Raw genomic sequence first — 14,061 nt, 5'->3', positions numbered from 1 at the left:
AAACGTAACTCCAGCAATTTTCTTGGCATTCTATGCTACCCCTAAAGGATTTCGTCTTTAGCTGCCCTGAGATTATAGTCTCTGGTTGTCCCTTGAGAATGAGCGGGATTAATTTCTTCAATGAGAAACACATTTTGCAAAACACACAGCTCTATTCTGCTGAAAACTTGCACATCTACTTAACACAGCATTTGCATTTCTCATTGGCTCCTCTAATTCAAAAAGAAAGTTTATTGCTCTGATACTTAATTTTAAGATCATCTGGTATACTCATCACCCCTCCCTCCTTGTGTACCTTGATTCTATTTCTCTGCTTATCTCTCCACCTGTATTTATTTATCTTTACATCCTATCCTTCAAATTTAAACTTTAGTTAATCCATATAAAAAAATCTCAAAATACAAATATAGCACATTTAGTTGGTTTTAAGCAAGTAAAGGCTTAGGCGTCAACCCCAAGGTTATAAACTACTGGGTTCATTAGATTTTTATAACCCAGTAATGTGTATAAAAAGTCCATGAAAATATTTCTGCTAATCCACATAACTGAATCATTTTACCTATTAGAGCTAATTTCTAGCATCAAACAAGCCACTATTTTCACTGATGAAAATCTAATATGTATTATACTAATTAGTAAAGCCTCTGGAATTGATGAGACACACATAGTTGAAAGAACTTATAATAGCCTTCTCTAAAAATTAGACATTCAGAGTAAATGACAGCTGATCACCAGCACTGGGCTATGAATACCTAGAATATAGATTAAGCTAACCCAATGCAAAAGCATGCATTCAAACACACTGACACATAAACACACACTGAATTGTTTTTAATTACAGTGGCATAATACTTCCCTCCAGAATGTGAGATGTAGGGTAGTGAGAACTTGTTTGTTCATCAATGCATCATTACTTCCTACGACTATGTCTAGTACATAGTAGGCACTCACCAAATCTTTCTTGAACATCTTTTTTCAAATGCAATTAATACAGCATCAGATCATTGAGGAGGTTAACATGAACAGAGATTAAAATCTGGCAAGAGAGACCCTAGAGGAAGGAGCCCATGTCCCATCAGCTTCTGAGGACAAGACAGAACACAGAGCAGGACTTTGTCTCTATTAGAGTGACTGCCTTAGAAACCTTAGTGACATGTCCTCACGAGCTTCATCCCTAAATGGTCTTATATCCAAACTTTGTTACAGAAGACTCTGGCTAATATCTGTTTTCATTCCCTTTTTTTGTGGTCAACAACATTCTTCTCTTTAGCACGATGAACTGCTTCGGAACAGGGACTGTGTCTCATCTTCCTAGTTTTTAAAATTCTTAAGCTCAGTAAAAAAGTTTGTACTCGGTATTTATTGTATAAATGTAAATAAATAGAAAGGTTTCTAAACATTATTGATCATTTTCAAGTGCATAGATAATTATAATCTAAATTAGTAGATTGAAACTGTATTGGCATGAGCATGTCCTCTGAATGTCCCTATTTGTTGTTATTTGAAAGGATTTTTAAAACATTTTAAACAAAATTTTGAATGAGAGGATTTTTTAAAGTTATTTTTTAATGTAGCATGCAAGACAAAATAAGAAGTTCTGGTTAATTGATAGTTCTGTTAGATTGGTCTCCAACAGAAAAAAATCGATACTTATCAGAATTGTCTATTTGTGCTATGTGAGAGGAGACATTCATAAAGTGCATTGCATAAAGCTGAACAAAAATGAATGGTCTGTTATCTTCCTTTTCGGAGGCAGAGTTGAGGCATAAAGGACTTTATCCACAGTTTGAAAATATCCATAGTTTGAAGATAATATATGCTTTTTTTCCCAGTGTGGGCAATATCTGTGCATTTCAGGGAGGAACAAGCTCATGGAGGGGCCGTCAGCACCTATCTCTGCACACCCGCCACTCAAGGAGCACATTTAGCCTGCAGCTAATGTCTGCTGTGATTGATTCCCGGCAAGCCTCTCAAAATGGATGTCACTCCAGGCTCTTAAAGGATATTTTTTTTGGAATTGTTTAACCTCCTAAGAAGCAATAGAAGTTCTTAAAAATAACTTTTATGCCAGAAGTTGAATAACTTTGTACAGCTTGTTTTTGTTTTTACCAGAATATGTAGAGAGAACTTAATGAGGTGCCATATGTCAAGTCTGGAGTCAGATTAAAAACAAATAATTAAAATATATCCCTTTTCCATCAAAACAGATTGTGATATGTTGGTGGAAGGAAGCTGAATCTGACATGTCATGTTTTGACAGTTATTTTTTTCAAGAAAAAAAATCAGTCATATTGTTAGAAGTATTGTACTTGAAAGTTGTATTTTTCTTCCTGTGGAATAAAATACTGGAAACTCAAAACTGTGGAAAGTTTTAAGTCATAATTAATTTAACCTGCCATATCTATTAACCTGCCATAATGAAATAAGGAAGGCACATATTTTGGGACATATGGAAGCATCTGAGGAACATTCGTCTGGCATACAGACGTCAAAGAGTAAGAGAAATGTTGCGAGGTTTTATGTGTGTTGATGGTGGGATGTGTGTGTATGTGTGTGCTGTGTGTTTGGGCAATTTCATACTTCTCCCTAAATTCAAATTGACTTTAACTATACAACAGATTATTCCTCAATGAGGACAGACATTTTCTAGTTTTTTTTTTTTTTTTCATGAATGAGAGGTTGATAAGTTCTTGTTGACTTTTTCTGACATTAAAATATAATACTTTAGGCCAAGTCTTCAGTATGTAAAAGTAAGAATTTAACTTGTATAAATAATGAGATTTCTATTCTTACTTCGCAAAATGGCATAGAAATAAAGCATTCAAATCACCACTTTGGTCAGTCTCACATGGGAATATTTGATGGCATCCTCATCACAAGAGACTTTAAACACATAACCTGGCCGTACAGTGGGAACTTTTCAGACCCCACCTGTTTCTAACTAAGCAGTGGGGCTTCTCAGCGGGGGAGGTAAAACTCTGGGATCTCTTGTTAAGCCAGCTTCACACAGGGAACTTAAATGAGCCTGGAAGCTCCATCAGGTCACAGGATTAATCAAGATGGTCAAAAAATAACAACACTTTCTGGAGATGAAGGTCAGGGATGCTCAGAGTACACAGGCCAGCATACGTGGAATTATCCAAAAGCTGGTTTCTCACCCTAAGAGCCCAGTTTTTTGACAGCACACTTGCTTTTGGTTGGGGGAAGCTAAGAAGGTCAGTCGAAAGGCTTTTTGAGGTATTCGTTCTAATTATATCTGTGACAAAGTCGCACCATTAGGGGCTTTTTGCCAGATCTCTGGTTGGCAAGATTGTGCGACACAGTGGGAGCTTACCTGCTCTTTAACATAGAAGGACCCCTGGTGTGATTCTGTCCTGAGCGGCTATTCTCTTGAGCAGTAGTCATTTATCTCCGTCCGCCTTCTCTCCCACCTAAGTACATGACACCACCTCACGGAAGATTCGACGGACATGGACACGAGCCCCCTGAGGCCCCAGAACTATCTTTTCAGTTGTGAACTAAAGGCCAACACAGATGATCACTTTAAGGTAGATAACTTGTGCTCATTTTCATCATTATCTTTAAAAACAGTCAGTTTAGAGGCTGGTGCAAAGGATGAATTGCACATTGTTGAAGCAGAGGCAATGAATTACAAAGGCAGTCCAATTAAAGTAACACTGGCAACTTTGAAAATGTCTGTACAGCCAATGGTTTCCCTTGGGGGCTTTGAAATACCACCACCAGTCACCTTACGGTTGAAGTGTGGCTCAGGACCAGTACGTATTAGTGGACAGCACTTAGTAGCTGTGGAGGAAGAGGCAGAGTCAGGAGATGAAGAGGAGGAGGATGTGAAACTCCTAAGTATATCTGGAATGCAATCTGCCCAGGGAGGTGGTAGCAAGATTCCACAGAAACAAGTAAAACTTGCTGCTGATGAAGATGATGATGATGATGATGAAGATGACGATTTTGATGATGAGGAAACAGAAGAAAAAGTGCCAGTGAAGAAATCTATACGAGATACTCTAGCCAAAAGTGCACAAAAGTCAAATCAGAATGGAAAAGACTCAAAACCATCAACACCAAGATCAAAAGGATAAGAATCCTTCGAAAAACAGGAAAAACTCCTAAAACACCACAAGGACCTAGTTCTGTAGAAGACGTTAAAGTAAAAATGCAAGCAAGTATAGAAAAAGGTGGTTCCCTTCCCAAAGTAGAATCCAAGTTCATCAATTATGTGAATAATGGCTTCCAGATAACTGACCAGGAGGCTATTCAAGATCTCTGGCAGTGGAGGAAGTCTCTTTAAGAAAAGAGTTTAAACAATTTGTTAAAAGTTTTCTGTCTTATTTCATTTCTGTAAGGGTTGATGTCTGGCTGTCCTTTTTATAATGCAGAGTGACAGCTTTCCCTGCCATGTTTGATAAATGTTGTCCAGGTTCCATTGCCAAGAATGTGTTGTCCAAAATGCCTGTTTAGTTTTCAAAGATGGAACTCCACCCTTTGCTTGGTTTTAAGTCTGTATGGAATGTTATGGTAGGACATAGTAGTAGTGGTGGTCAGACATGGAAATGGTGGGGAGACAAAAATATACATGTGAAATAAAACTCAGTATTTTAATAAAGTTAAAAAAATAGAAGGACCATCCCATCTTTTATTTGCTAGAAGTGAGCATCTAAGCATTATCCCAGAGATTCCTTTGTAGGGATTTCCAGAAATCATCTCCTAGCTCAGTGTTGTGAGATCTCTTATCTTAATGATGCATCCATTGCTGTTCCCTCTGGGGTTTTGTTGTTGAACTGAGGAAGGTCACAGAGACCATGTACTTTTCTCTAGACAGCCAATGTCATAAACCACCAGCTGAGGAGTAGCATACAGTTTGTAAAGTATTTTGATCTGAAAGTCAGGAGACTTGGATTTTAATTCCAGCTCTGCCAAGGATGAATGTCATGACCTTTGAGATTTAAATAATTTTTACATTCAATTTTTTTCCCTAAAATTGAAGTCGTTGTCATGTTTACCTCATAGGGTTATGGAAAGGATAAACTAATGATACCGCTGTTACCTTCTGCTGACAGCATGACAGCACTTGTGACCCTCAGCAGAGGGGATTGCAGGAGAAAATGAAAGAATTAACTAAAGAATTCTGCTTAGAGGTCAGGAGTACAAGTTTGATTGTGGAACTATTTGTGTTCAAGGCCCAGCTCTTGCATTTACCATGAGACCTTGACTAAGTTACTTAACCTCTCCATGCCTCTGTTTCTTCACCTGTTAAATAAAGTGCTAATTTCATAAGGTTTTCAAATATAAACCATTGTAAGTTCTGAACTCAAGGTTGTGTGCAGATTAGGTGGTCTTATATGTATATTACTGTATCCCCTAATGCTATGCAACGAGGCTTGCAACTGAATATTTCAAACCCGTTTTTCCTCACTACCCACATACATCTTCCCCCTGGGCAGTAGGACATGTCCATGCCATGACTGACTTCTGGCTTTCCAGGTTTGTATCACGTGTTGATGCTATGGGCGGTAGGAGTATTCCTGGAGGCATTCCACAACCTGAACATCTAGCAACAGCATGACCATGCAAACTATGTAAATATTACCAACTTGAGCCAAAATGTGTCTCCACAGTTGACAATCAATGAATACAATACACAGTACAATCATATGGTATTATACTGGAGTTTCATGAATATACGTAAAAAGGAAAAGGTACAACAGGCAGGGTAAATCAGGATTCACAGCTGAAATGGAGTGAAGGAGGTGAAAACTGACACAATATTAAATACAGGGCTTAGGAGAGCGCTCATTAAGAAAGCCAGATTTAGCCAAGCACAGTGGCTTATGCCTGTAACCCCAGCATTTTGGGAGGCTGACGCAGGTGAGTCAGTTGAGCCCAGGAGTTTGAGACCAGCCTGGAAAACATAGCGAAACCCCATCTCTACAAAAAATATAAAAATTAGCCAGTCGTGGTGGCACACCTGTCATCCCAGCAACTTGGCTGAAGTGGGAGCATCACCTGAGCCCTGGAGGTAAAGGCTGCAGTGAGCAGAGATAGCGCCACTCACTGCATTCCAGCCTGGGAGACAGAATGAGACCCTGTCTCAAAAACAAACAAACAAAAAAAGGCAAGATTTGTGTGAAGACTTACCGGTAGTGAGAAAATTAACAAAGCAGATTATCTTAGAAAAGGGGCCAAAAATCCACAAAATCTAATAACACCCAAGGAGAAGCATGCCTGCTATTCAAGAACCAGGAATAAGAGTCAATGGGGTTGGAGTGCAGTGAGGGAGGTGGAGAGTGACAGGAAGGGGTGTGTAGAAAAGGGGGTCAGGGGAAAACAAGCAACGGGGAAAGGATTCCTTATTTAATAAATGGTGCTGGGAAAACTGGCTAGCCATATGTAGAAAGCTGAAACTGGATCCCTGCCTTACACCTTATACAAAAATTAATTCAAGATGGATTAAAGACTTACATGTTAGACCTAAAACCATAAAAACCCTAGAAGAAAACCTAGGCAATACCATTCAGGACATAGGCATGGGCAAGGACTTCATGTCTAAAACACCAAAAGCAATGGCAACAAAAGCCAAAATTGACAAATGGGATCTCATTAAACTAAAGAGCTTCTGCACAGCAAAAGAAACTATCATCAGAGTGCACAGGCAACCTACAGAATGGGAGAAAATTTTCGCAACCTACTCATCTGACAAAGGGCTAATATCCAGAATCTACAATGAACTCAAACAAATTTACAAGAAAAAAACAAACAACCCCATCAAAAAGTGAGTGAAGGATATGAACAGACACGTCTCAAAAGAAGACATTTATGCAGCCAAAAAACACATGAAAAAATGCTCATCATCACTGGCCATCAGAGAAATGCAAATCAAAACCACAATGAGATACCATCTCACACCAGTTAGAATGGCCATCATTAAAAAGTCAGGAAACAACAGGTGCTGGAGAGGATGTGGAGAAATAGGAACACTTTTACACTGTTGGTGGGACTGTAAACTAGTTCAACCATTGTGGAAGTCAGTGTGGCGATTCCTCAGGGATCTAGAACTAGAAATATCATTTGACCCAGCCATCCCATTACTGGGTATATACCCAAAGGACTATAAATCATGCTGCTATAAAGGCACATGCACATGTATGTTTATTGCGGCACTATTCACAATAGCAAAGACTTGGAACCAACCCAAATGTCCAACAACGATAGACTGGATTAAGAAAATGTGGCACATATACACCATGGTATACTATGCAGCCATAAAAAATAATGAGTTCATGTCCTTTGTAGGAACATGGATGAAACTGGAAATCATCCTCAGCAAACTATCGTTAAGTACAAAAAACCAAACACTGCATGTTCTCACTCATAGGTGGGAATTGAACAACGAGAACACATGGACACAGGAAGGGGAACATCACACTCCAGGGACTGTTGTGGGGTAGGGAGAAGGGGGAGGGATATTATTAGGAGATATACCTAATGCTAAATGACGAGTTAACGGGTGCAGCACACCAACACGGCACATGTATACGTATGTAACAAACCTGCACATTGTGCACATGTACCCTAAAACTTAAAGTATAATAGTAATAATAATAATAAAAAAGAAAAGGGGGTCAGGGAAGGAGAGGCAGAAAAATTCTGTAGTGTCTTCTGACCTTACTGATTCTTTTCTCAGAGTAAAATGCAACCCATTATATGGTTTTGAGCAGAGTAAAGGCACACTTTCATTTAATGTTTAAAGAAGGTTACAGTAGTAGCCTTCTTTAAAGCTACTGTTTTACCTAGATTGCTGTTACAGCAATCTAGGTAAAAGAAGATGATGACTTGAAGCACTATGGACAGATAGGGAGAAATGTGGAAAGTAATGCAACGTGGCCACAGATGCATTTTGAAGTAGATCCAACAGGATGAGCTGATAGAGTAGACACAGAGTGAACAAAACAGAAGGGTCAAGGACAACCTTATTAAGATGCTTGGCCAGAGAAATGAAAAGGATCGAGTTGGTATCAGCTGAGAGGGAGAGGTCTGGGGATGGAGCAGGTTAGTGGGAAAAGATCAGCCTAGTTTAGGACTTGAGTTTCAGAGACCTGTTAAATAGCTAAGCAAAGATGTGAACGGGTGTTTGAAAATTTGAGTATGGAATTTGGGAGAGAGGTCTGAGCCTGTGACTTAAATTTGGTAGTGGTTATCATATAAATGTTGTTTAAAATCAAGTAACTGTATGAGGTCATCGAGGAAACGAGCACTACATACATAAAGAAAAGACCAAACATACGCCTTTCCATTACAAGGCTTCTAAACAGAACTAAATCTGTGAGAGGTGTTAAATATCACAGTCTTCAATTTATCATCCAAAAGTCAGCCCATATCTTTGTCAACCTATAATTGCCAAACGCATTGCAAGTGATAGGAAAGCTATTCAATTAAATTTACTCTACAGAATTACTTTCATAGACCATGATTCAAAAGTACGCATTGACCGTCACCAGAAGTGATATAAGCAGTAGCGTTATGGGGAAAACCTCTATATGATTTTGCAAACTTGCTTCTGGGACTTGTGTCTATTTATTATTCATCTCCACAAGAGAAATCGTGGTTTAATACTTTCTTTCTGGATCCCCAGAAAGACAGGTAAGGCTTGTCTTTCCAAAGACCTGCTATTTTTGGTTTTGATGCAATAATGAGAAATACATATTTTTTAAGTTTCCTTTCTGTGGCTACTGTTGAATTAATATGGGAGAGTGGTTAAATGCCAACAATTTGGGGGTAGACCATCTGGTTTCTTGTCTCCCTCTATCACTAACTCACTATGGCACACTGGGAGGTTACTCAACTTGCCTTTTCTTTAGTTTTCTCATTTGTAAAATGAGGACAATAGCATTAGCTACTAGGTCTGAGAAAGGATAAAATTAACTTATTTATCCAAGGCATTTATCATACTTATTTAACATATATTAGGCCCTATGTAAATTTTAGCTATAATTACTGGTAGTACTACTATTAATAGGTAATATTTATGGAGATTTGACTATGTTCCCGGCATTATTTTAAGCAGTTTACAGAGATGATCTCATTTAGCCTCTACTTTATAAACTGCACATTCTTATTGTTGCTACTCTATGAATGGTGTACACAAAGGGGGAAATCATCACTTTCTGTAGCCTGAACTTTCCATTACACATTCTCTATCTCTTTCCCTACTTATTTGACATTTTTTGTTTATTATTCAGCAGCTATTCAGTCTTATTAATAAAAATAATGTCAACCTGCCTTCAAAGGTGAGGGTAAAAAAATATAAACTGTTTTAAAGCTCCAAAAGTTTTCCAAATGATGTGTAACTGCTCTTTAGAATATTACACGTTTTGTACTATATCACTGAAAGACAATGTACTAGAACATGAGAAGCAACGGATGGAGCATCAGGACCTGTGGGTTCTACTGGCAATTTTGGCACTAATTGTTAGTTAATTAACTTCTAGACATTTAAACCCTCTAGATCGCCGCCACTCCAAGTGCCAGTCTGTCAGACATAAGGATCGAGTATAGCGTACTCAAGGAAATCAACACACTGCTTCCTCCACCAAAGCATTGTTCTCCGGAAAAACTGTGAGCTAAAAGAAACACGTGCTTAGGAATGTGATAGACTTACATGTGGCTAGCTGGCTGATCTCTCGGCAGAGGGACGATCGTAGTTGCGGGATGCCGTAGTTGCGGGATGCCGTAGCAGCAGTCTGTGGAGTACGGTTCTAGTAACATCGCTGTAGACCTTACAGTCATCATCTGTAAAAGGAAAGGGAGGGCTCTTTTGCAGGTGGACTCAATGATTTATATTTGTAACAATCTGTGTAAAACCTTGATTGCCACTGTAATACCAAGAGAAAAGCCAAGCCAACTGGAAGTCACAGGCCTTGCCTTTACTACCTCAATATGAGAAATATGATACCTGCATCATCAATCGTCCTCCAGCATCAAAGCCACTGTTTGCACCTACTGCTCAGTTCTTCCTCTAAGAGAATGATCCTTTCATGGAGGAGATGAACAGCTGTGCAGCTACTCAGACTTTATGGTCACCGGCTGAGTATTGCTTTAGGCCGACCTATCTGACTCTGAGCAGACCTGCATGCACCATTGGTACTTAGTCTTACTTACGAGACGTTTGTTTTACTTTTCTCCTCCTTTAAAAAGAAACTCATTCAAGTGGTCACTTACATACAGCAGCTGGAAGTCTTTAGGAAGGAGTATTGGGGTTCACAAGGAAGAAGGAGGAGACACACCTGTCTTTCTGAAGCTGTTTAGACTGAATCACACCAGCTCCTCTGGTCGGCAAATGCTGTACCAAGCCTGCCCTACATGCTTTTAGAGCCAACATTTTTTAGTCAAGAAGACCCACTGTATGGTAAGGGCCAACCAATACACTGGAAAACAGACAATCCAGCAGCTCTGATCTCCAGCTACCACCTTAGGCTGTGCACAACAGGGAGAGCATCCAGCGCCCCATGCTCTCCACCAGCCCAGGAGGAGCTGCAGCTGCGGTGGTTTGGGTCAGATTCTGTTGTACAGCTTGAGATAAATGGAAGAAAATTAGAAGGAAAAATTACATAAATTGCAACTGAGGTGGTAAACTCATTTGACATATATTCGTTTAAACCAAAGGTGCAGCACATTCACATAGTTCGAGAATAAATGTGGATATTTGTTACACAAGTGGGCATCTAAATTCCATGCACAAGGCAAGAAGGGAGGATCTGTATTGCTAGCATCTTAACTGTCGTTGTGGACTTTTTCTCAGAACAATTAATTTTCCTTGCCACTCTGTTTTATCTGACTAAGGTGCTTGCTCAGGCTCTGTCCCCATGAGTATATGCTGTCCCACTACAGTCCCTATAAAGTAAACTTCCCTCACGCCTGTAATCTCAGCACTTTGGGAGGCCGAGGCAGGCAGATCAGTAGGTCAGGAGATCGAGACCATCCCGGCTAAACCCCCCGTATGTACTAAAAATACAAAAATTAGCTGGGTGTGGTGGTTGGTGCCTGCAATCCCAGCTACTTGGGAGGCTGAGGCAGGAGAATCACTTGAACCCAGGAGATGGACGTTGCAGTGAGCCAAGATTGCGCCACTGCACTCCAGCTGGGCAACAGAGCAAGACTCCATCTCAAACAAACAAACAAAAGATAAACTCCCACTTAGGTGTGTCTTTATAACTTAGGGGAGAAGAGTCAACATTTATTGAGCACTTGCTTTCTGCCTGGTTTTGTGTGAGATACTTTTGAAACATGAATTCCTCTAAAGCTTACAGCAACCTTCAAGAGAGCTAAAATTATTCTCATTTCATACCTGCTCTATTTTGTTTGAAAGATAACTACCAATATACAGTTTTAGAAGTGTAACCAATTCTTGATATTTTCTAGCAGATGTTGGCCATTGTGCCAGTTAATTTCTGTCTTTTTCAGGAATACATATTCACCCATATGTAAGCCTTCATCATCACAATGATTCGAATTGGTGTGTCTCATTTCTTATTGTTGCCTATAGCCATGGTTTATGACAAGCTATGTTGCCTTGAATATTAACTTCCCCTGCATAATTTTTTTCTTAATGGTCATTAGTAGCAGCCGCTGTGAAATAATACTTGCCAATGTCTACTTAGCACAGAAACCAAAACATTAGGTCTGTGATTTATCCAAAATGAACACACATACCATGGATGGTGGTATCGACGGACGACATCGTGACTCAGAGCCTGAAGAGACTAATGTTTATAGCCAAGGCTGTGTCCCAGGGAGACCTGCATAACTGGTTTCTAAAATATCCATACTGCAGGATGAGAGTTACCAGGGAAATGTAATCCCTTTTCCACCTCCCCTGCAACCTGGGAACATTAACAAGGAAGTGGAGCCGAGGAGAAAACCTGGGGCACCTGTTGCCTCCAAGTGGTACAGGAAAGGGCCAGCTAATTGAGTTTGAGGTCTAATTACACTCAGGCTCTAGGGCTTTCAGCTGTTGTTAGTTTGGATGCCAATTAAGATCTTATTTCCTCTTTCGTAAGAGAAGTCTTCTGAGGAAATGGCGGTTTTATTTCTTTTCAAGGTGGCATGTCTCCCTTATTGACCCTTTGTTTTATTGTGAGCCACTTAATACACTGTTGACTGAAAGGGAATTAGGCTCAATCCTACATGTAAGTAAAATAAAACAATATTCCTTCTGTAGAGCTGCAGTCTACCCGTTAGACCTAACACCAGACAACACAAATGTGAAGTGAAATGAGAATAAAACTAGCCTGCTCACATTCACATAGTATTTTATTGTTTCCAGAGAAAATGTAGGATGACTATTAAACCTAGAGAATATAAAATAAGAGAAGACTCTGTGGAGGTTTGAGGTTTTGTTTTGTTTTGCCTTATCGTTTGTTTGTCCAATAATGTGTTTGAGAGGGGTCAGGGATAGTGGCTGCAATGGTTAGTTAGGCTCAATCTAAACTAAACATCGATTTTTGACAATATGGGGGAAAGACAACATTTTCTGAAAGAAGGAACATCTCACTGTCACTAATGAGAACAATATATACTAGTTCAATAAAGCCACTACATTTTTTATGAAGGTAATAGTCTACCTTTGAATTCTTTTATGCTTAAGATATTTTTATTGAACTTAGTTTTTTTAATGCATTTGGCTCAGATAATGTTATATTTTCTGGTCCAATCTGGATGGTTCTTGTTTTCTTTCATTATAATGTGAGTTTCAGTCTTCTTACTGTGTGCACATATTCTGATCCTGGATTCACACTCTCAGCAGAAAAATTTCAGGCCCCATTGCTGCCTTACCTAGAAAAGAGAAACTCTTGTTCCCTCAGGACTGCTAGGGAGAAAACGTAAGACATTCTCAACACTCCAACTCAACTTCTTGGAAACTGAAGCAACTTACTTGATAGACAAGACTAGACCCTGGGTGGGTCTTGTCATATTATTTAAATCAATGTGAGATACACTTTTGACCCCTCCACAGGATCCATTTACCCGCAAAACTATTTTCTTGTCTCTGCCTCCACTTTCCTCCATTCTTTTTGCCAACCTGGAGAGGCCCGACTCCCTTGTGGAGCCACCTTTTCTGTGTCTGGGATGTCTAGATTCCAATCAGAAAAATAAAAGACACCCTAATTTAACAAAGACTTTAACAGAATGAATGCATTACACAAGTGTCAGAAGACAAAGATGCCAAATAGAACTGATAATGCAACAGTCAGAAAACGTCATTAATATAATGTTCCCCTCCAGGCTGAAAGGATAAAAGAAGTATGCTGGAACCTGAGGGCAGCTACAACTGTGGTAATCCTGTCTGGTTTGGCAGACGAGAGACGCACAGCCCCTCCCAGATATGTCTCCGAGACAAAGGCAGAGAAAAACTCCCTCAGGTCTTTCCTTCCATGCTCTAATCTTTGAGACTTCCAATGACCAAAGCAGTCAGCATCAGATGAGAGGGAGTACAGAAGGGCCTGCAAAGTCAGAAGTATTCCTTGAGATTTAGAGGAAATCAGAAATATTCAGAAGAAATTCAGTTATGCAAAGTAAAATGTTTAAATACCCTCCATCACCTCTGCTAAAATGGTTATTTCCTGCCAGTGGTCTCTGATAAATTTCTATTGCCTGTTACATGTTGTCTGACAATGTTTTTTAAAACTATTTCCATAATTCTACATTTTTGTCTCTCTTTGAACTTTCAATTATCTCTATATATTTTCCCTAAGCTATACAAAGATTTTAGCAGAAATATTAATTTCTAGATTAGATCTTAGAAGAAAAAAATCCTAAACTCCAGTTGGAGAGAAATAAGCAAATTTCTTACTGAGTAAGGATAAAAATTAAATTGTTAACCAGTATTGGTAAGACTACTCCCTATTCTTATCCCATTCCTGCACTCATTTTCTGAGATATAAACTATGAGATGAAGTAGGTTGCCTCTCCTCTATTTTAGAACTAAATCAGACTGAAAGCACACAAATATCCCAAAGCAATTGAAATAAGCAAAGGTTCCATGTA

General features: G+C 39.3%; 1 protein-coding gene and 1 long non-coding RNA gene across 2 annotated transcripts in view; one reads left to right on the top strand and one right to left on the bottom strand.

Annotated features, from left to right (window-relative positions):
* Positions 1-9,727, bottom strand: part of LOC131380994 (uncharacterized) — an 81,087-nt gene extending 71,360 nt beyond the window's left edge. Inside the window, exon 1 of the long non-coding RNA XR_009209378.1 lies at positions 9,677-9,727. This is a non-coding gene — a long non-coding RNA (uncharacterized LOC131380994). The remainder of the gene's footprint in view (positions 1-9,676) is intronic.
* LOC116480193 (nucleophosmin-like) lies at positions 3,471-4,100 on the top strand. Its single transcript, XM_032753313.1, has one exon. It carries the CDS (start codon positions 3,471-3,473, stop codon positions 4,098-4,100), a length of 630 nt encoding a protein of 209 aa, XP_032609204.1.
* Positions 9,728-14,061: the final 4,334 nt, after the last annotated feature.

Source organism: Hylobates moloch, unplaced genomic scaffold (genome assembly GCF_009828535.3).
Source record: "Hylobates moloch isolate HMO894 unplaced genomic scaffold, HMol_V3 SCAFFOLD_13, whole genome shotgun sequence".
NCBI lineage: Eukaryota > Metazoa > Chordata > Mammalia > Primates > Hylobatidae > Hylobates > Hylobates moloch.
The sequence above is the reverse complement of the archived record's forward strand: the minus strand, read 5'-3'. Positions and strand labels throughout refer to the sequence as shown.